The sequence below is a fragment of the Periplaneta americana genome, chromosome 6 (genome assembly GCF_040183065.1).
Source record: "Periplaneta americana isolate PAMFEO1 chromosome 6, P.americana_PAMFEO1_priV1, whole genome shotgun sequence".
Classification (NCBI taxonomy): Eukaryota; Metazoa; Arthropoda; class Insecta; order Blattodea; family Blattidae; genus Periplaneta; species Periplaneta americana.
Genome location: NC_091122.1, coordinates 35,516,733 through 35,541,043, shown reverse-complemented (window position 1 = coordinate 35,541,043; position 24,311 = coordinate 35,516,733). Strand labels below are relative to the sequence as shown.

Genomic DNA, 24,311 nt, shown 5'->3' with positions numbered 1-24,311 from the left:
GACTTGATTGATTGATTGATTGATTGATTGATTGATTGATTGATTGATTGATTGATTGATTGATTGATTGATTGATTGATTGATTGATTGATTGATGTATTACATTATATTATAGATATGATATAATATGATATGATATATGATATGATATGATATGATATGATATATGATATGATATATGATATGATATGATATGATATGATATGATATGATATGATATGATATATGATATGATATGACATGATATGGTATGATATGGTATGATATGATATGATATGATATATGATATGATATGATATGATATGATATGATATGATATGATATGATATGATATGATATGATATGATATGATATGATATGATACGATATATGATATGATATGACATGATATGGTATGATATGATATGATATGATATGATATGATATGATATGATATGATATGATATGATATATGATATGAAGAGTTCGCGGGAAAAACGATGAATGTCACATTTCTGTTAAGGATTAGATAATGATCTAATTGAGTCTATAACTGCAAGATGTAGTGCTGTTTCTATAGAAAATAAAGGAAAGGATTACTGTATTCGTGGTGCTAATTCTCCTTTTTACCATTTTTCATAAGAACAACATTAAATTTCGTAGCGATCCATTGAATTAGATAATGACATCAACCTTAACAAAACTGTGACATTCATCGTTTTTCCCGCGAACTCTTCATATGATATGATATGATATGAATCCTGTACAAGTAACCAGTCGATAGCCGGGGTTAGTTTAGCACGCTCGTTGCGCGGGTTAGCGAAATGACTATGATTAGCACATGTTAGCACATGTTTACTTCAGTTGTCTACGAGACGTCATTTTAGGACATGATAGGAAGCTGTTAATGTTACTGGGCATCTTTAGATTCTGCGTAGCGAACTGGCACACACTGTTTATAAGGAACAAAAGATCAAATAGATTAATTACTATGTATTTTATCAATTATATAGCGTGAATCAAAAGTCTGGAGCCATATAAATATCTTCCATATGCTTGATTTTCGATTACTATAGGTGTTACCAGTATTTGTAAGACCAAATGCTCTGTCAGTGACACATTCGATTCTAGCCCTCAGCTATCTCAAAAGCCGCCATTCTGGATGCAAATGTGAAATTTTCTGGAAAAAAAAAAACAGTAGTGCAATCTGTTTTGAGATATCTCTAATCGTTTTCAAGTTATTTAAAGATAACGAAAATAATTCAAAAGTTACGCAAATCCATAAATTTCTCTGACTTCCATTGTTTTAATTTTTTCCTCGGAACTTAAATCAAATGAGAAATTTCTGTCACTCCTATTATTTTAATTTTGTTCTTAAATAAAATTGTACTAAACCAAATAATCTCAGAACTTACATCAATCGAGAACTTTCTCTGACTCCATTGTTTTCATTTTGTTCTTAAATCAGATTTGACTTAAAGCAAAGAATCTTAGAAGTTGCATCAATCCAGAACTTTCTCTGACTCCATTGTTTTCATTTTGTTCTTAAATCAGATTTGACGTAAAGCAAAGAATCTTAGAATTTGCGTCAATTGAGAACTTTATCTGACTCCATTGTTTTCATTTTGTTCTTAAATCAGATTTGACTTAAAGCAAAAAAACTTAGAACTTGCATCAATCCAAAACTTTCTCTGTCTCCATTGTTTTCATTTTTTTCTTAAATCAGATTTGACTTAAGCATTGAATCTTATAACTTGCGTCAATCCAGAACTTTCTCCGATTCCATTGTTCTCATTTTCTTCTTAAATCAGATTTGACTTGAAGCAAAGAAACTTATAACTTGCGTCAATCCAGAACTTTCTCTGATTTCCATTGTTTTCATTTTGTTCTTAAATCAGATTTGATTTAAAGCAAATAATTTAGAACTTTCGTCAATCCAAAACTTTCTCCGACCCCATTGTTTTAATTTTGTTCTTAAATTAGACTTAAAGCAAAGCGTTTAGAACTTGCGTCAATCCAAAACTTTCTCTGATTCCATTGTTTTCAGTTTGTTCTTAAATCAGATTTGACTTGAAGCAAAAAATCTTAGAACTTGCATCAATCCAGAACTTTCTCTGACTCCATTGTTTTCATTTTGTTCTTAAATCAGATTTGACTTAAGCAAAGAATCTTAGAACTTGCATCAATCCAAAACTTTCTCTGACTCCATTGTTTTCATTTTTTTCTTAAATCAGATTTGACTTAAGCAAAGAATCTTATAACTTGCGTCAATCCAGAACTTTCTCCGACTTCCATTGTTTTCATTTTGTTCTTAAATTAGACTTAAAAGCAAAGAATGTAGAACTTGCGTCAATCCAAAACTTTCTCTGATTTCATTGTTTTCAGCGTGTTCGTAAATCAGATTTGACTTAAAGCAAAAAACTTAAAACTTACATCAATCCAGAACTTTCTCTGACTCCATTGTTTTCATTTTTTTTTACTTAAATCAGATTTGACTTAAAGCAAAAAACTTACAACTTGCATCAATCCAGAACTTTCTCTGACTCCACTGTTTTCATTTTTTTCTTAAATCAGATTTGATATAAAGCAAAGAATTTAGAACTTTCGTCAATCCAAAATTTTCTCCGACTCCATTGTTTTCATTTTGTTCTTAAATTAGACTTAAAGCAAAGCGTTTAGAACTTGCATCAATCCAAAACTTTCTCTGATTCCATTGTTTTCAGTTTGTTCTTAAATCAGATATGACTTTTCATTTTGTTCTTAAATCAGATTTGACTTAAAGCAAAGAATCTTATAACTTGCGTCAATCCAGAACTTTCTCTGACTTTCATTGTTTCATTTTGTTCTTAAATAAAATTGGACTTTACCAAAGAATCTGAAATGGCGATCAGAGAAACAATAAATTTTCACACTTATGGTTAATCGTCCTCTGACAACGAGAGCATTTAACGTACATTATCGTTCCAAGAACAATGTTCATTAACTAATGGTTATTCTTTCCCCCCTTACTCACCATGTGTTGTAGCATAAGAAAATACCCCCTTGTTAAGTTAGCTCTTGAGTCCTTGCAACCCTTGTAATACATTACATCCCTCTCCCCACCCTCTCTTGGGCGCGCAAGACTGCTAATAAGACAGAAACAGAAGAAGCAAGCAGATCCTCATTATTTTCTTCCTCGTAAAACAAGTTTATGGGGTGCTTGTAAAAGTTGGAGTCACTGCTCCTGCAAGTAATTTACCCCTCCCGTTAAAGTTCAAGTAAAAGTTATATCTCTTGCACCCTTCTGCAGGGGAGTCAGTATTTATCTTGGTGAAAACAACAAATTTAAATAGGTTAATGAGTCACTTTTGTGAAAGCGTATTACTGTTCTACTATTCCCTCTGACCCTTAGAAAATTTGTTGGTTTTTCTTAACAAGTAATTTTACGCCTTTCGCTAACAGTGCCACCATTTCCTGCAGCTGCCTTGTACAGGCAATTGATAGTTTACTCTGATCGTGGACGTAACAGATAACAGCCACTCACCATCGTCTTTTACTTGGGGGAAGAGTGGACAGCGTATTCCATTTACACTTTGAACCTTTAAGTCCTGTTTCTTGCTTGTAAGTTTTCAGTACGAATTGTATTAAGATTATTTATTTATTTATTTATTTATTTATTTATTTATTTATTTATTTATTTATTTATTTATTCATTCATTCATTCATTCATTCATTCATTCATATGAGAATGTAGAATTAAGGGGAGAGGATGGTATTTTTAAAAACTTTTTTCCTATTTGGTGTGGCAACTCAACCAAATAAAAATATTTTGAAAAACAATTATTTGGGGGCCAAAATTTGAATATATATATATATATATATATATATATATATATATATATATATATATATATATACCCAATGCAGGATTGTACTAAAACCGATATATCTAAACCGTTTTTAAAGATAGATTCAAACAGTTTTTTGCGATGTATTTGCAAAAGCAATTTCTACAAACTGTCTGTAACAGAATTTTGATATTAGTCCCTACGTTTGTAAAATAAACAATTAAAATTTAATAACAATTTTCTGATTTCCTTTCTTGCAAACAAACGGACGTATTTTTTTTTAAATGAAATCAGTTAACAAAATTCTGTTACAGAGAAAAGTTTCTTAATAGTCTAAGGAATGATGTTGTAATGACGATAATGAATATTGAAATTGGAAGTGACTGTGAATTATGGAAGGAAACGGGAGAACCACAAGAAAAACCCTCAGGAATCTTGCCTTTGTCCACAAATATAACGCCGCCATCACCGGGATTCGAACCCGGATCCGCTGCTCGTACTCTGCCAACTGAATTACCAAGGCCGCGTATACTAAGAGTTTTGTACACGTTACATTATTATCTACAGTAATTTCACTAGAAGTTTATCTAGAGAAAATCAAAACTCAAGTGGGATTTAATTGAATATTACACGATTAGAAAAAAGTATACAAAGATTGGAAAAAATAAAGTACTCTAATACAATAAAATATTAATTGACCGTTTAGTAAAGTGTCTTGAAAATATATTATTGTATCATCTCATCATTACAAATATTCCGCTAGATGGCAGCTGTGTTATGATTACCTGTGCTCATGTTACCAGTTGTGCCAACTATACAGTCTTCATTGAACTCTGTGGACATTACTAGTCAAGAAGGCTTTGTTGATTAAGTTTCATTTTTATTAAAACAGTTGCATTTCATTTCAATTATGAATATATATATTAAACAGTCTCTGATACGTGACTATCCACAATCTCATACAGCAGAAGCTATAACATAACCTAAATAAGATAAATGATAGAAAAGTTTTGATTAAGGGTGATGAAATAAACATGAATTATTTTAAAAGGTACAATTATTGAAAGCACAATGTTGATAAACAAAGAAACAAATGCTAGGGAGGTGATAAAAACAAACAAATGCTAGGGATGAGATAAAAATTGTGGGATAAGCAGCCACGATTGATTGAAACACGTCGTTCCATACAGTTTTATTGGTCAAAAGTAGTATGACGTAGTAAAAGTGTAATAATCACTTTAACTTCCTTAACAAAAGAATTATATTAAATAATAAGTTATTATTGATTTGGAATTACAGGAGATTGTAAAGGACTTCCTGCTCATGACTGTCCTTTGGTCTTGCACTTATCTGCAAAGGAATAAAGTATCAGGCTACTTCATCCCCTTCTTATTGATAGAAATGACGGCAATGTAAAAGCTTGAGTGAGAGTAAGGGTTGGTTGAGTAGGGGAATGTTATAAACTGAGGCAAGTAAAGAAGCCTTAGAGGTATTGTCTCATAAGTTAGCGAGGGATCTTGCTTGAGGCAGCCCTCAGAATGAAGTAGAAGAGGAATGAGGGAAGAGGAATTAATTGATCAAAAGGGAGAAAGTCCATTAAGACAGTTTCCCTTTCATGGGAATGCAGGCAATATTTCACAGTGTCGCGTTCTCTTATATTTTGCAGGTCTCATTCGTTATTCACAAATAATTCCCTTTTGTTATTTTCTGTTAATAAAATGAGCAAGAGGAGAATAACAAAAACTTCCATAATAGAATCTTCGTTATTAGTCATTTTATCCATGTCGTTACTAGTAGGAAGGATACTATGTGATCTCTCCAAAGCCTTCGATTGTATTAATCATAAAATTATACAAAAGAAATTAAAATACTATGGTATTAAAGACATAGCATACCAGTTTTTTTTTAAATCATATCTCCTAACAGAAAACAAAAAGTTTAAATCAACTTATTCAAGAACTTCTTTAAATATCTACTTCAACATAAGAAAATGTTCATACTGGAGTTCCACAAGGGTCTGTATTAGGGCTTCAACTCTTTCTAATTTTTATAATTGAACTTAATAAAAGAAACAAGTTATACTACACTATTTGCAGATAGCACAAGTATCATAATTACAGACAACAATTTTGCAACATTGAAATATAAAACAGAAATAATTCTCCTTAAAATTTTATGACTGGTTCACAACGAATAAACTAGCGCTAAGCAATAACAAGGCTAACATAATTCAATTTAAAACCACTTCAAATTTAATCTCTCAAACATTAGACAAATTAATAAACATATAGGTATCCCTGCTGGAAACATCAACAACCAAATTTTTTTGGTTTGTATATTAATAACATATTAAACTGGAAAATAATTTTAAAGAAATAACCTTCAAACTTAGTTCAGTATGCTTCGTAATTAGGTCGTTAAAGCTATTTTCTAAACATTAGTATTTTAAAGACAATATATTTTGCTTATTTTTATTTCACTGTTTTACAGAATGATATTTTGGAGAAATTCTGCATATAGTAAAAATATAATTCTTAATGAAAAAAGAGCAATTAGAATAAAAGTTGGAGCAAAGCCTAGATAATCGTGTAGACCTTCTTCAAATTTATATGTAATTATGACCTTTACAAATCAGTACATATTAGTAAATTTCCTCTTAATTGATAAAGACAATCCAACTAATTCAGTCATATATAGAATGATTTTCATACACCATCATCAAATCTATCATACTATCAAAAGGCAATAAAAATATTCAATAGTCTTCCTCAGGACATTGAAAATCGTAACAGAAACCCTGTATTAAGGTAAAACTAAAAAATTACTTTTATTCTGTAGATGAATTCTTGACATTTCACAGTACTGTGTAAATATTAATATAATAATCCACTGTGTATGTTTCGTACATTATTAAATGGTAAGCACCATCTTGCATTGTATAATGTGTTATTGTTATTTATGTAATAATTATTTGTATATATTTCATATTTCCATTTTTATATGTTAAAACATAAGAATTGGACATGTTTTTTTTTTCTAGCTGTAAAACAACTGTAAGAATATTATGGAATGAATAAATCTATCTATCAATCTATCTACAAACATACTCGTAGGTGTACCTCAGTAACGAAATTGTTAGTATGACTCCAGGCATTGTGATCTTTTAATTAAAAACAATGAAAATGTGACAAATTAATTGACTTAGGTATAACAAACCTCATTTTCCTATATTATGTTTTTATATAAATGATATGTTTGGGGTGTAATGTTGCAGGTGATTGCCTTCATCTGTGGTCTGATTGTGGTCATCCTGATGATCATGGCCCTGGCCTCAACTGACTGGTTGATGGCAGCTGGATGGCGGCAGGGACTGTTCATCTACTGTGTAGCTGAAGATGCTCCGCTACCATTGCCTTTCAACAAGAAGGTATCTGCAGGCTGTCATCCAGCAAGGGATGAAGGTAAATTTCTTTTTCGTGTGTTGTTTGTTATGTAGCGTGCAAGAGTTATAGTGTATAGTGAAATAAAATGCGATAATATATATTCTTAATTTATTTCCATATCTGTCTTATGTCACGACAAATATGTAATTCTGATATTAATAGGACTGTTATTTCGGTAAAATGTTAGATTGTCATATACTGTATTCTCATGTTTCCGGAAATGTATCTGTTTCAAGTGTCATCAGAACCTTTCTGGCAGAAATTTTGAAGGAAAAAAGAGAGCATTCGAGAATCTAGGAATAATCTTTGCAATATTAGTAATTAGTTTGTTGGGAAAAATGATGTAAACCACCTAATCCCCATGCCATTGGACAACAACATATTTGAAGGGTACACGGGAATAACAATCAAGGTCCATTTTAGAAAGTTTCGAGAAAAACGAATTTTAAAGTTTAAGCACTTAATACTTTGTTATGTGTGTATTTAATAGAAATTGACGTAGTGGAATGTCAAGAACGATTATTTCTTATTACTAGCTAGACCACATGATAGTACTTCCTTTCCACTATAAGATGGCATTATTAACTCAATTTCGATTTTTGATGGACCTTGATCGTTTTTCCCGTGTACCCTTCATTTGCAATTGGTTTATTAGATTTTGTAGTATAAGCATACCACATATTTACTACAGTATAAGTATAGATGTTGTATCTAGGGACTTAGATAAAGTAACATGGATTTTCCTTCCTCTCAAAAGCCTAATACGGGTAAAATACCTATAAATTTCTACTCTAATGATCTGAGAAAATAAACCAGTTACATTTTAGAATCACTTGTACTTGTAAAATGAATCTCATATATTTAAATTGAAAAGAAAATTATGATGAAGTTTAAAAATATAAGTAAGTGGTTATTTCATTTCATTTGTTGTGTTCCATAGATGTTACGTCAATATTGTAGTTTGGAGATGTGAAACCATGAAAATATACAAAATAGTATATTATACGTAATTATTAATACGTAGTAAGTAGATTAATTTAATGTACGAGCATAAACATTTCATCATTGTAGGTGATATAAATGTGGAGAAATTTTGTTAATTCTATTCTAAACTTTTTTCTCTTGACCCTTCAAAACTTTAAGGTAATTATTAGGCAGTCAATTGAAGATTATAATGTAACTTACGTATGTATGTGTGTATGTATATACGAATAGTGAAAACTCTCTCTCTCTTTAAAGCTGAGACTAACAGAGGGTAGATGGAGATCCGATTTGTATCTTGTATTAAAATGATGAATATTCAGATCAGTATTAAAAGGATTTTGATTTTTTTTTTACATAAAAACGAATAATTGAAGAAAAGTATGTACTCTTAAAAGTTTATCTAAGGCTCGGATTTTTAGGTGCTAAAAATCGGGAAAATATTTATTTTTGTGCTAAAAATCGGGAAAATATGTGACAAAAAAGGAAAAATATTTAATTATATTTCAATTATTTTCTGTAAATATAAACAATATGCAATACTCACTGGTATAAATTATTCTGTCTCGTCAACAGCTGAAGAATTACAGTACACAATGAAATTCATCCTCAAGTTGTTCATCACAAATGACTGACAGATTATCACCTTGTACTGGGAAAAAGAATGCCTTGGCCATTGAAAAATAACATGCGCTCCCTAGAGACATGTTTATGACCGGAAGCGAAAAAAGATGTTTATGAAATTATAATTACTTCATGAATCAGCGTTATGGTAACTTACAAGGCACTCCCAAATGACACATCACTGTTTATGTGTGTTATTTACAGGACAAGTTTTTAGTAGTGACAGCTCTTATTGCGTTTGGTGAGAGAGCAGACTGCAGTTCCAAGAAACAGTTGCCAGCTGTCACGTCTAAGCAACTGTTCTGAACATTCGGGTGATGATTAATCCGAAATGGGGCTTTTGTCGAAAATTATTTGATGAAAACTTAATTTTCATGTGTTTTTATGTGAATATTTGAAAATGTGTATTTACATTAAAAAAATTCAAAATATGTATTTTTACGCGAAATAAAATTTAAAATATATGCTCAGGTGATCTTGTCCGAAACTTAAAATACAATTACGAGTTTCTATTACAGTGCAAATAAAATATTTATTTACCTAAGAATCCTAACCCTAACCATCTTGAAGTGTTGTAAAGTCTTGGCAGTCCCATCTCTCTTGTAGGGCTCAGAATGCTGGACCCTAACAGAAAACCAAAAACACAAAATAGAAGTATCAGAAATGAGATTTTTGAAACCGGTAGCTGGATACAGAAGAACAGACAATATAATGAAACGATAAGAGACGAACTGAACATATTCAACTTAAACAATAAAATAAAAGAACCAAGAAAAATACTATGAACACGTGCAAAAATGCCGGAATACCGTATCCCTAAAAAGATCCTAGAGTACAAACCCAAAGGCAAGAGAGGCAGAGGAAGACCTACAAAGAGATGGAGAGACCAATTTTTTTGAGAGGACGGAATAGGTCGAAAGGCCTAATCCTTCTGGATGATGATAATGATGATGATCCTAACCCTAGTTATATCGTTCAAAAAAGAATATTGTACAGACCCAGAAACAAAGTTCAGATGGCCCAATTTTTTTTTCTGGATCTGTACAATTTCCTTTGTCATTATCTTCTATGTGATGTAACAGATTACAAAGAATATTATTGAATTTGATTTAGAGTAAATCGCCATTAAATGTATTGCTGATTTCCAGGGGCGATTTCTCCGGGCATGCTATGCTTGCTGCGCAAGCCCAATATTTTCGTAGAATGTGTATTTCTCAAAATGGCTTTACGTATATTAAAATTTATTTTGATTTTTGGAATACTGTATAGGCGTAATACCATCCGCAGGTTGCACACCGCAAGTATCGCAACGCTTGCTCGTTTCTCGGAGTTACAGGAAAGACGTAGAAATAGCGAGAATATGATGCGCGCAAGTGCCTTCCTCCTTGGTCCGTCCTAGGCGCACATGCTTCTGTTATGTGTTGTTTGAAGCTCTGGTCCGAGAGCTACACCAACGACTATTTAACGTTACACAGAGCAGTATTGACAGCGGGAATGTGCTGTGATTTGCGAGTGCAATGTAATTGTGTTAGCTGCTGCATGTATTATTAATTCTTAAACATTAATTTGAAGTATTGCAATGAGTTCGGAATTGTGTATTATTCAAACATTATTATTAAATCCTTTTTCCCGAAGGACTATTCAAGAGAAGACAGACATTATAGAGAATATTATGTACTCAATACAACATTATGCATTGGTTGGCAGGGTCCGAAAAAAAATAAATAAACTGTATTGTTGGCCATGTTTGTTATATTATATCGAACTTCTACATCTTATAAGCGAATATGATCCATGACTCATAATGATTTCATAATTATAAAATAAGTTATTTATGTGAGTGATTATTTTTATTAATTATGAATTATTATATCCTCCCATCTTCCCCTGTGAATAAAAGAGCAAGCCTAACTTTCGTGACTAGCATTCTCCCCTGCTGATTTCAAATTAAGAGACATTAATTTTTCACAAAGTTATTATATTCTATGTACATCATACACACATAAATCGACTTGTGTTATTAAATATGAACAAAATCCGCCCAGTAGTTAAGGATAAACCGATATACATAGAGGGACAGCATGCCCAAAAACTCTTTTGATGTCAGATATGTTGAAAATTCTTTCGCGTGAGAGTCTCGAAATTGATTTTTTTCTAGCATTGCAATACTTTGTATTATAGTTGTGGGATCTGATTTAGTATGAATTTGAAAATAAATACATGAAGCCTAATTCATACTCCTTGACAAGAAACTGAACCGCAAACTAAAGCTGGAGGTGCTGCAATCCTGTATCTTCCCAACCTTACTGTACGGCTGTCAGACCTGGAAACTGACCGTGAACCAGAAGACACAGATTCAGATCTGCCAGCGCAAAATGGAGAGGAAAATCCTAGGACTCTCCCTCAGAGACAAGATTTCCAACACCAGACTAAAGCAGATGACAAACACCAGAGACATGGCACACCAAGGGGAACGCCTGAAATGGAAATGGGGAGGCCACGTGTCGAGACTCCAAGGCTGCAGATGGGCGCATATTTCCACCACGTGGGATCCACGCATCGGGAGGCGAAACCGAGGAAGACCTGGGACCAGATGGGCGGACTTCTTCAAGAGCCTAGCTGGACCCCTGTGGTCCAGAACAGCCAAGAACCGAGAAGAATGGAGATCGCTACAGTTTGCCAGTATCGAGTGAGAGTGCAAGTGTACACACACAAACGACGAACAAAACTTATATAGAACAGAATCTACCGTCATGCGGATTAGCTCACCGCATGATCTCTAAAGAGCTCCCCTTTTAGGAGGCCATAGCCCTTCACGGGAAATCCAAAGGCTATTTCATTCATTCATTCATTCATTCATTCATTCATTCATTCATTCATTCATTCATTCAATACAGGAATTACATGCAAATGACTGCATTGTGTCTGATTACAGCCTACATTAAAGCAGCAGCTGCATTATGCATCATCACGCTGCTGCTAGATATTGTGGCCACGGTGCTCACAGGGCTGGGTCTTCGCAGCAAAGACCACAGAACCAAGTACATGTATTACCGAGTGGCCGTCTATATCATGGTGCTATCACGTAAGTAACGTCATTTCTGTGTGATCAAGAGAGTACGCTATGTATTATCCTAGATCATATATGTAATAGATATGTCGGGGTTATAGGCTTTGAGGTTAACAACTTTTGTCAGGTTTACTACGCTGCCATCTAGTTGTTACATAAGGAGTCACGTCCTAATACTAATTTGAATTGCATTAGCGACTGTGCTGCCATCTCGTGTTCGTTTACGGCGGACGGGTGGCGATCCTGGCGGTTGTTCTCTTCAAAGTGCTGCCGATTTTAACGTAGCGAGGAGTTATCTGTTACATATATGATCTAGGGTATTATCATTTCAGAGTAATTAAAGAATTATTACTTACAAATACAGTTTCCGAGTGACGTAAATGTGTGGAAACTTGATGAAATACTGACCCATTTATGTACCCTCCCTCGAATTGGTAATCAGACTGTATCATGCAGGCACTGATGGGCATTGTCGATGAGATACTAACTAATGTATGCATCTCTCTTCGAATTGATTACATCAGTGGTTACCGAACTGTGTGCCATGATGCCTTGGATTGCTATAGGATTGAATCATAATGAGAGAGTGGCATTACAGAAATTCCTTAATTTATTACATTCATATCTATATATTGACCGTTAGGACATAAAATAAATAGGTTCAAACGACTTAATGGATGGAACTGTTAAGAATTTCTTTTTACATATGAATTTTGTGAAATACTGATGACCAGAGACCGAAAGTTTAGGCATTATGAATCATTAAAATAGGCAGCCAAAAGGCATCATAAATAGCTAAAATAGGTAGGCAAAAAGGCATTATAAATAGCTAAAATACGCAATAAAAGGCAATTACAAAAACCTTGCACTAGACCCACAACCTTGCACTTTCCACAAAGGGATTTCGACAGCAAGAAAAGCTTTACGTAAGTCGAATGCAAATTGAGATTTTCGATTCGATGTTGTAATCGGAAGCAAAGAAATCTTCTTCCCAGTAGCCTCGGAAAGTGCATTTTTGTGTTTGGTTGCACTGATATGTTGCGATATAAAATATTTAGCTATAGTCGTGTCGCTGTTATTTCCGGTGTGACTCTTCCCCTTTGCTTACGTCTTAGGAAGTGAAGGCTCTGTAAAGTCTAGGTAGGTAGTATCGTTCGCCATTTTTGTTCTTTCGTTGCCGAGCTACCAGATGAGGAATCTATTTGCTTCACCGTTAAACATTATCATGCTGTAGCTCCTATGATAATAAATCAAACGCACTGTAATTGAGCGGCAAATAACGTCCTCGTGTGATTTCTGCGAACGTCAACGAAAGAGCCAAAATGGCGGGCGATTATATTAAGTATTTATCGAGCCATAGGAAATTCATTACATTATCAATAGCGAATGATAAGACGCACACGTTTAAATGTAGCCGACCTGCAACGTGATTGGCTGCCGGAAATAAGAGCGACGGGACTATAGCTACAACAACGTCACAATGAAAACTGAAAGAAAAATAACCGTTAAAAGTAACGTTAGACCCGCACTCATTGTTGCCATGTCAAATAAATACAAGCAATAATTAAAACGCTTACTGTTATGCATTTTTGCGCGGCAGCACTCATTGTTGCAAAGAGAATATGAACTGACTGCAAGACAATAATATACATTCGGTGAAGTCACTTTCATTGTAGCAGTTATAGAAATGAAATAAAATAAAATATACCTGTAGGCAATTTTTAATAATAAATTAATAAATAATAGATAAATAATCAAATAAAGGCAAAAAAAAACATTTATTTTGTAAATTAGGCATTTATATTTAAAAAAAGGCAGAAAAGGGCAACATAAAACTGTGACGTTTCAATCACAAAGGTATAATTCGTACAGATTTACTTTCAAAATGAAGATAGATTTAACACATTTAAAAAGGCATTCTGCCAAAGTTTTGGTCTCTGCTGATGACACATGTAAGGGAGCCATGAACTGAGAAAGTTCTGGTACCTCTGGTTATTGTAATACTGTATAATCTTACAAAGGCCTTATCATTAAGTATAAGTTATAGTACTGTCATATTATGTAAGAACTGAAATACGAAAAATTAAATGGACATTTATAAACAAAGAACATAGATAGAAGCCAAATTTATTAATATCAACCATTGCTTTGCACATACGAGTAAGCACGCGATTTTTTACATTAACAGTGTATACATAGTAATTACAATCTTTACTTACTTCAAAGTAATTTTACTAGATACCACGCAGTTTGTATATCATCGTAAAATAATAATACTTAAAAATCTTCTCTAGTGAGATGTATGTGTGTATTATGTTTTAATTTTGGTAAAAAAGACTTCAAGAATATATTTTTATTTAATGTCTTTTCTGTTTGAGTTGCGGGAAAGGAACTGGCCACCCTACTCCATTACCTCTGACCTAGTTGCCTCATAAGTGGTGCCTGCTTGGTATCACTTGTGAGGTTCAGACCTGTATTCGGACAGTTGACTAAACAACTGTTTGAGTTAAGAGCAAAGTTATAGTAACATTACAGCTAACATAGGATAAAATTAGTTTTTTATGATATGGTGGTATATCTACAACTAAGAGCACAAAGGTTGTATGTCCAAAAAAAATAGTTATTAGTACTTGTTGATTTGTTTTGGTGTAATCTTTATTGTGGTAAAGGTAGTGTGTCCTTTCTTGAAGAAAATGCCATAAAAATGATTTGACAAAAAGGTAAAATCCCAGGATTGACTGCTCTCAAATAGTACATTATGCAACGAGCCTATAATGGTAGTAATTAAGACGCTAGTATGTTTATGAAACAAGCGCAAGCGAGTTTCATAATTTTCATACGAGCGTCTTAATTACCATTATAGGCAAGTTTCATACGATCTTTTATGCTCGACCATATTTCTAACTTGAAATTATTCATAAGTATTCATGTTATTCTTATCTGACTGGGGAGCGGAACTGACCTTGTGCAATATCTCGTAAATTGTGAGATGTGCGTAGACGCGAAAGTATTGATTTTTTTCCGAGAAACGAATGTCATTGACCTTGATATAATCTAGAGAGTAAAATAAGCATTAATCTTGATTTAACCTTGAAATTGATTTAGACATTGAAAAACGAGATGACAAATTGAATTTATTTGAATATTATTTGCAATTAACGCTAATTATTATAGTAACAGAACATAACCTTCTGCGACAGTATTGGATTTCCAGCCTCCTTGACCTTTCCCTAGTTGTCTTTCGATTGCATATCCGAGAATAATTGATACTTGCGCTTTCATATTGCTACAATGGTATTTTCTGATTGGTGGAACACCTGAACTTTAATGAATAGGTGTACTTTAATGAGGTGCATTAAAGGGCTGCTACCAGGTGTATAATTACTACATTTCGGCATGGTCGAGCATAAAGTTTATTTTGCCATTTCCCACAAATTTTGTTTTATGGACATTCATCCTTTGTACTCTTATCTGTCGATATATCACACCAGACTCCTTAGTATCAAACAGTCGTTCTCAGGATGTCTTCCTCCAGGAAGGAAATAAAGCTGAGATGCCCATGTCGTAGATCTAGAGCACATAAAACAATCCTGTACTTGAAGAGGGTTCCAGACAAAATCTGTAGGCCATTTCTCGCCCTTGATACTGAATAACTTCTTCAATTAAAAGAGTTTTAAATAAAATACTACTTGGTATCAAACAGTTGTTTTTGTCTGTTAATTTTTTCAGGATTGCCTATATAAACATACAAATTTCCGTTTCAGTAATCTCGATCCTTATTGCCTTGGTGATCTACCCCGTATGTTTTGCAGCAGAACTAAGTGAGGGTAAGTACGCCACCATGTACCATATTTACTTTACATAACAGAAGGTAACTTTTCTTTCTTGACATAATTACATCACAATTCTTCAATTTTCTTCAGTTATGTAAGAAATACTGCATTCTAAAGGTTTAGAATGTGGAATAATTCTTTTCCTTAGTCTTTAACTGTAGAGAGAGTCAAACCTAAATTACTGACATCTTGTCTACTACAGAAGAAGTCATACGAGTTGTGTTTACGCAAGTTTTTGCAGCATTTTCGAGACTATAGAACTATTGAAACCGTGTGATGTTAATTATTATTTTATAAGTTAACTGAAACTGATCAGGAAGAGGAAAAGGAATTGGTTGGATAACTGGTTGAGAAGAAACTGTCTACTGAAGGATGCACTGGAAGGAATGGTGAATGGAAGAAGACTTCTGTGCAGAAGAAGATATCAGATGATAGACGACATTAAGATATATGGATCATATGAAAAGACTAAGAAAGGGGTAGAAAATAGGAAAGATTGGAGAAAGCTGGATTTGCAGTGAAAGACCTGCCCTTGGGAATATACTAATATAAAAAAATAATGAATGGTACATTAGTGCATTATGCAACGAGCCTATAATGGTAGTAATTAAGACGCGAGTATGTTTATGAAACGAGCGCAAGCGAGTTTCATAATTTTCATACGAGCGTCTTAATTACCATTATAGGCAAGTTTCATACGACTTTTTATGCTCGACCAAATTTCTAACTTGAAATTATTTAAAATTAGGTCTTCTATGGTTATGTGCGAACTGACCTGAATTGTGAGATGTGCGCAGACTCGAAACTATTGATTTTTTCCGAGGCTGAATGTCATTGACCTTGGCAGAGAATAAGATGAAGATTACCTTGATATAACCTGGAAATTGATTTAGAATTGAAAAACGAGATGATAAATTGAATTTATTTAAATATTATTTACAATTAACGCTAATTATTATAGTAACAGAACATAACCTTCTGCGACAGTATTGGATTTCCAGCCTCCGTGACTTTTCGCTAATTGTCTTTCGATTGCATATCCGAGAATAATCGATACTTGCGGTTTTATAACGGTACAAAGCTGACTTGTCATTGGCTGAACACCTGAACTTTAATGAATAGTTGTACTTTAATGACATGCATTAAAGGACTGCTACCAGGTGTATAATTACTACATTTCGGCATTGTCGAGCATAAAAATATTATTGTTAGTGATATTAAACCCTTATACGTTCTGGTTTTATATTAATTTTTGTGGAAATAAAATCACACTGAATCAATGAATTAATTAAGTGTCGAAAAATAGGTTTCATTCTCGATAAGAAGAAACATTATCCAAAGCATGCTCTAGCAAAATCAACACTTGAAAATATGCCTGTGAAGAAAATGCAATGCAGTACTGTGTATTTAATCATAGTTAAAAATACATGTTTCTCAATACATTTCAGGTAACAGTCCAACTGAGACTGACAATGTACAGTAAAGAGCCTGCAGAATTGTGTCACTGGCTTATTACAATAACTGATAAGCCAAACCCACGTATTGTGTCCTTTGCTGGCTTAAAGCAAATAAGATGCAGGGAAAATTCAATGCACTATTTACCACATAGCAATCTCGCAGCTCGGTAAGAATGCCAATAACTTAGGTTTGACTCTCGGTTTATAAACAGATGAGCCAAGTTAAAACTTATTAGCTATGTCCATAAACTTTAATAAAACAGGGGTGTATATCTCAAAGTTAGTTAAAAAAATATAGTTAAATATCTTAGAATTTAGATTACACAATACGCTTACAGTGATATCCGACATGAAAACAATATTTTTTATGGAATTGAAGGAAACAACGAGAAAAGTTCGCAATATGTTTACTTCAATAATTTAATTCGACAGAAGAACACAGGATTTTGTGGCATGGTCTTTTCTTGAGAGTTGCTCTAATTTCTTTTACGTATTTTTTTTTTCTCTCCACGACAGTCTGTACAGTCACAAAGCTTGAGTTTATGAGGATACTAGAAACAATAGATTGTGCAGGTACTATTTCGCTACTACTACTAGTAGCGATCCTAGTGGTCAGCAACTATCTATGGATACATATTTACTACGTATTGAGCTTCATGACTGTATATACAGAGCGTTCGCCTACGGGTGAGGCCAGGAAAGCGTCATGTACTGATATGCCGCTTTGTGCGCGCAGTTGTTGAGACACGCTCGACAATCAAGGACATCAAGGTCGACAAATTGTCAGTTGTGAGCCAGATGTTGCAGTATTTAACACGTACAATGCAGTTTCTTGACACAGTTGCATAAATATTCAGCGTGTGTGTAAAATTTGTTAATAATGCAAAACGCAAAATTCACGCTTGAACAAAGAGTTTTTATGTATGCTGCATATGTCAAACCGAGTCTTGTAGAGAGGTGCGTAGGCAATTTGAAGTGAAATATTCGGGTGCTCCAATTCAGGGTAGAGAAACTGTTAGACGTCTTGTTAACAAATGAAGGACAACAGGGTCGATAAATGCTACAATTCTTAAGCGAAAATGAAGAGTATTGATGGGAGAAAAAATTGATGAAATCAGTGCATCATTTACACGCTCTCCTAATAAATCTCTGAGACGTGTTTCACAGGAAGTTAGTGTTTCAAAAACATCAGTCTTTACTGCTGCTAAACTTTTAAAATTAAAACTTTACAGAGTATTACTATAGAAAGCAGAAGCTTACAGATAGACGATTCCCGCAAGCGACACCACAGGCAGGTCGCTTTCCTGGCCCCACCTGTAGGCGAACGCTCTATACTAGACTGTGGTTACACATTACGAACTAACTTTGATGTTTCTGAAAAAAAAATAGAGTTTGATTTTTTATTAAGAATAATGCAGTTATATGGAGGCAAGAAATTTAATATTGATACATCATTATTTTAATTTTCTTACAAATTTTTCTTGGTGCAGAAAATTACAAAACTTCAATAGAACTATGAAGTATATGCATATTTTTTATGTTTGATTTTTTTAATATTAAAAATTCCTTACGAATAACTTTCTTTGCGATCTGTGGCTCTACATTTCGTTCCATGAACAGAAAGTTTCATTGTAGATTTCCCTATACATCTTCGTTTTCGGCTGTTCCCCCTACTCTTTTTTTTTTCTTTTGTAAAGAAGGGGAGATCCCCTCTGCTGACCCTCGCTGCCTCATCATTCATATTGTCAAAAATAAATAGAATCCGCCCAAAAGCAAATTTTCTGCCATTGTGAGGGAAAAGGGAGTAGGGAAGTATAAATCATAACTACAGTAGTTGTTGTAGTCTAATATACAAAACTGTGAAGCAGTAGTCGGAGAATTTTTATCTAATTTATTAATAATATTCATTATCATAATTGAATCGATGAGATGAAAAAAATAATATGCCATTAAACAAAGTTTTCCAGGAAGCACAAAAAACATTCTGCTTTGTTTCTGAAAGGTTTAAGAAAAAAAATTAGCATTAGTAATTTGTAGCCTAGTATTATGAGAGGCAAATAATGTGCATTTAATAAAATTACTTATTTTTAACAATTGCCGCCAGAATTATATTTTAAAGGTAGTGGAGTTATGGGGAGGCATTGGGGGGCACTAACCCCCCAAACTTGTCTGAACTTTTTTTTTGTCCTTTTCTATTAACATTTGAAAATATTGAATGCAAAAGACTTTTTTTGTTTTTGTTTATGATTAAGTTTCTGTGCTTAAATTGACGAATTAATATCTTCAGATTATGTGTCTGGACTATAATATTTATTTTAAATTTCTGAATGTATAAAAATTTCTATACCTTGTTTGAGGAATGGAAGCATTGTAATGTTTCTTTTGCAACAGCCTGTATTCCTGTGTTAGAAGTTTGCAGCTGCCATCTACTGAATTAGGTGTTAGTGAAAAAAATCACCATAGTCCCATGTTAAAGGAGTGGAAATTTTCAGTAGTTTTCATAAAACAACCATAGTCCAAAGATTTTTTTTTGTGAAAACAGCCATTTTCCAGGAAGATGGTACGATGGTAGCATTTACAAATAATATCCCATTCATAAACAAAAGCAAGAAAAGTCTTTTGAATTCAATATTTTGTAATGTTAATAGAAAAAAAAAGAGTTCAGATAAATTTGGTGGGGGAGGGCAGTGCCCTCACATAACCTCCCATAACTCTGCCTATGGTTATGCCCAATTATAATTTGTAGTAGACCTACAGTTGAAGCCCTATACCAACTTGGTCCGAAACATCGTGGATATGAATGTAACACTGTAAAAAACATGCATCCCAAAAATACTTTTATTAAATGATCATATTCCAATATACTGTACCACGGTCACGCTATAATAGGGGAGGAAGTAAATGATATCCCCTGTAACCTCTTTATTTGGGGATTCTAAACTGTTCTCTCTCCGCCTATGATTGTGGAATATTTTCCTTTTTTACCTCACTGAAATGAACAAAACATTTCTCTTAAAAAAATTGAGACAAATGTATTATCTCTTGCAATAAGCACTCTGAAAATAAAATTTAATAATACTTCAATGCCAAAAACAATATATTATGTGCTGTAAAATCCAATAATATCTTCAAAAATGCTAGAAACTGCTAAGGAGTCAGCATAGTTTAGTCCTTTCCCTCACTGTGTTCACTGACATACTGCTGTAATGGGTTTCCTTTCAATGGGATATTAGTGGGCCAATTCAAAATCTCATCGTAAAATCCCTTATATTCATCTGAGATATAACAATATGTTTTGGAAATGTCGGAAAGTTTCTTGGCATTGATTGTAAGTTTTCCTGCATATGCTTTTGTGGATGGCAAAGCAACAAGGCCTTGCTGTTCGGTTTAAATTTAAATGACAGACGTGATGAAATAAAAAGAGAAGCTACAATACGAGGCGCATCCAGAAAGTAAGTTTCCCGATTTTTTCCCCTTGAAAGTAAACGTAATTAACCGTTTCAATTGCGCATGCATAACAGATCTATGACGTATCAATCATATGCCAGCCTGACAGGTCCCGCCTGGTGCCAGTAACATGGCAGCAGTGGTCCGAAATGGAAGCTCTTATTCCTTCTCCTGCTGTCGGTGATAAAGTTCTTTAATGCACAAAGCATTGCGCCAATTGAAATTCATCGGCAGCTCTGTCAGGTCTATGGGCCGAACATCATGAGTAAGCAGATGGTGCGTCGCTTGTGTAGGCAGTTTTCCGAAGGTCGTCAAAGTGTCCATGATGAAGAGCGCAGTGGGCGACCGTCCCTCATCAATGATGATCGTGTTGAGCTGTTGCGGCAGTGCATCATGGAGAACCGTCGCTTCACGATTACGGAGCTGAGCAGCCATTTTCCGCAGATATCGCGATCCTTGTTGCATGAGATTGTCACTAAGCACCTGCTGTTCAAAAAAGTGTGTGCCAGGTGAGTGCCGAAAAACCTGACACCTGAACACAAAATGCAACGTTTAGGAGCAGCACTGACATTTCTGCAACGGTATCGCGATGACAGCGACGAATTCCTCGACAGGATCGTCACGGGCGATGAGACTTGGATTTCGCACTTCACCCCAGAAACCAAGCAGCAGTCAATGCATTGGCGGCATAGTGGATCTCCGGTCAGGACGAAATTCAAACAGACGTTGTCGGTACGGAAAGTGATATGCACGGTGTTCTGGGACAGGAAGGGAATTCTGCTTATTGACTTCCTTCCAAGAGGTGAAACAGTGAACGCTGACCGTTACTGTGAAACACTGCGAAAATTGCGACGGGCCATTCAAAACAAGAGGCGTGGAATGCTTACTGCAGGTGTTGTGCTCCTCCATGACAATGCTCGTCCACATACGGCTCGGCGCACAGCAGCTGTTTTGACGGAATTTGGCTGGGAGTTGTTTGATCATCCACCCTACAGTCCTGATCTTGCTCCCAGCGATTATCACGTTTTCTTGCACCTCAAGAAATTCTTGTCCTCCGGTGAGCGTTTTGGCAACGATGAAGAGTTGAAGACGTCTGTCACACGCTGGTTCCATTCACAGGCTGCAGAGATCTACGACAGAGGGATACAAAAGTTGATCCCACGATACGACAAGTGTCTCAATTCTGATGGTGGCTATGTTGAAAAATAGCTGAAACATTGCTGTACCTGTTGCCAATAAATGTTTTCCTGAAAGTGTGTGTTCTTTTTTTTTTTTTAATAGGGAAACTTACTTTCTGGATGCGCCTTGTATATCTTCGTTCATTGGATTTATATACCATGTGACGGTATTTACTGATGAAGTTTTCATGCTTATCCAGACTTTTTCTAGTCTTTTTGAAGAAATGTGGCCACTAATCCTTGAAGTTCAAGATGCTTTTTGTTTGGATTGATTAGACCAAAAACTTTGGTCCCTTCTTTGCTTCTGTGATCATAGAATTATACTGCTCTGGGACATATACTCATCCTGATGACACTAAGATAAAGAAGGGTAACATTTCTGGAATGTTTTCCTTTTTAATCTCATCTGGGGAAACAACCATAATGAGTGAAGTAATATTACCTTTCTTTTGCTCATCAGAGGAGAAAGAGTAAATTAATAACTTGGCTATCTCAGTTGTATTTGGCCAAAAAGTGGAATTTTATCCTTTTTCATCTCATTTATTCAATTATTCTTTCCCATTTTAAGTCCCATGGCCTATTATGTTCTCAATCAGTCAATCATTTGTTCTGTTGTCCCAATATTTTCTACCTTCTAGGTCGGTAGCATAGGAGTTGTTTGGGTATTTTGTCATTATCCATTCTCTTTACGTGCTGTACCCAATTCAATCTACAGTAAGGTCCGAAAGTCTTGTCACCCCCCTCCCCTTATTTGTATGTTGAAGTGCATCCACTTTGAACATGTCATAGCAGATGTGTGACAATGGTTGATGCTTTACGTTCCAGCTTGTTTGGTGATCCAGAACATCAGTATGGGACCATCATTGTCACGGCACAAAATGATGCGGCGCCATGTCCTGTGTGAAATTTTCCGCAGCAACGGCGGTGTGATTTCCCTGAATGCCTCCCTAACAGCTTGCTTGAAATCTTCAATTGTCTGGTGTCGATGTTTCGAGATATGCTGCTTAATTATTACCACAGGGAAATCACACCGCCTTTGCTGCAGAAAATTTCACACAGGACATGGCGCCGCATCATTTTGTGCCGTGACAACGATGGTGCTCATACTGATTTTCTGGATCACTAAACAAGCTGGAACGTAAAGTATCAACCATTATCACACATCTGCTATGACATATTCAAAATGGATGCACATCAACATACAAGACAAGATTTTCGGACCTTACTGTATAGTCCTGAATAAATTCCAAAATTTTCTGCATATGAATTCTTCCAAGATTTCTAAGTTCCCTTTACGATCCAGTGAATGCCCAGCTAGTTTTTTCATTTTTCATATCTGTTCTTTTGTGAGTCAATGCTGATCTGATTTCTTGATAGTCTTCAGTTTACCAGTAATGATATTTCCAATGTTCTATAAATTATGAGTGTGTGCTTTTGCAGTAGATCTTGTTTAAAAAGTAAATTTATGATTCCAATAATTTTTATAAATTGTGATAAAGTGGAAGCTCTTAAGTTCGACAGAAAACAAGTTCGACATCCCATAGTTCGACTGCTTATGTAGGAAAATTAGACACGCCCCTATACAGGCACTAAGAAATGGGTTTGTCATTTGAATGGGAATTGATTCTGTGTCTTGTAGTGATACTTTTGTTAAAGGAAAACAGAATATTTTATTGATTATGACGTCCATATTTAATCACTGATTTTAAATTAATGAACTATTTCTTTCTATTTGAGAATTGTGCCATTTGTGAGACAGAACTGTCGAAATCCACTGTGGTACTAGAAGCGCATACACAAGTCTCGGGGCGGGCAGGAAATGCAAGTACAATACTGTATTCGTTTATGGATAACCAATAAGAATTTGTATTCATTTCACCTGCAACACCCACTACCGTTATTGGACTGAACTTTTCAATTCTGTTCAGTCGAACTTAGGAGAGTCCACTGTAGTTTCATAGATATAAGGTATATTTTTCTTCAGTGTATTCATATGATATTTCACTTACTTACTTACAAATGGCTTTTAAGGAACCCGAAGGTTCATTGCCACCCTCACATAAGCCCGCCATCGGTCCCTATCCTGTGCAAGATTAATCCAGTCTCTATCATCATATCCCACCTCCCTCAAATCCTTTTAATATTATCCTCCCATCTACATCTCGGCCTCCCCAAAGGTCTTTTTCCCTCCGGTCTCCCAACTAACACTCTATATGCAATTCTGGATTCGCCCATACGTGCTACATGCCCTGCCCATCTTAAACGTCTGGATTTAATGTTCCTAATAATTATGTCAGGTGAAGAATACAATGCGTGCAGTTCTGCGTTGTGTAACTTTCTCCATTCTCATGTAACTTCATCACTCTTAGCCCCAAATATTTTCCTAAGCACCTTATTCTCAAACACCCTTAACCTATGTTCCTCTCTCATAGTGAGAGTCCAAGTTTCACAACCATACAGAACAACCGGTAA

At 34.7% G+C, this 24,311-nt stretch overlaps 1 protein-coding gene across 7 annotated transcripts in view; it reads left to right on the top strand.

Moving 5' to 3' along the window:
- Window positions 1–24,311, top strand: part of LOC138701207 (transmembrane protein 47) — a 564,207-nt gene that overhangs the window by 518,524 nt on the left and 21,372 nt on the right. For all 7 annotated transcript variants that reach the window (XM_069827858.1, XM_069827860.1, XM_069827859.1 and 4 more), the window contains 3 exons: window positions 7,081–7,267; window positions 11,790–11,939; window positions 15,689–15,751. In XM_069827858.1, coding sequence (XP_069683959.1) covers window positions 7,081–7,267; window positions 11,790–11,939; window positions 15,689–15,751 — 400 coding nt within the window. The remainder of the gene's footprint in view (window positions 1–7,080; window positions 7,268–11,789; window positions 11,940–15,688; window positions 15,752–24,311) is intronic.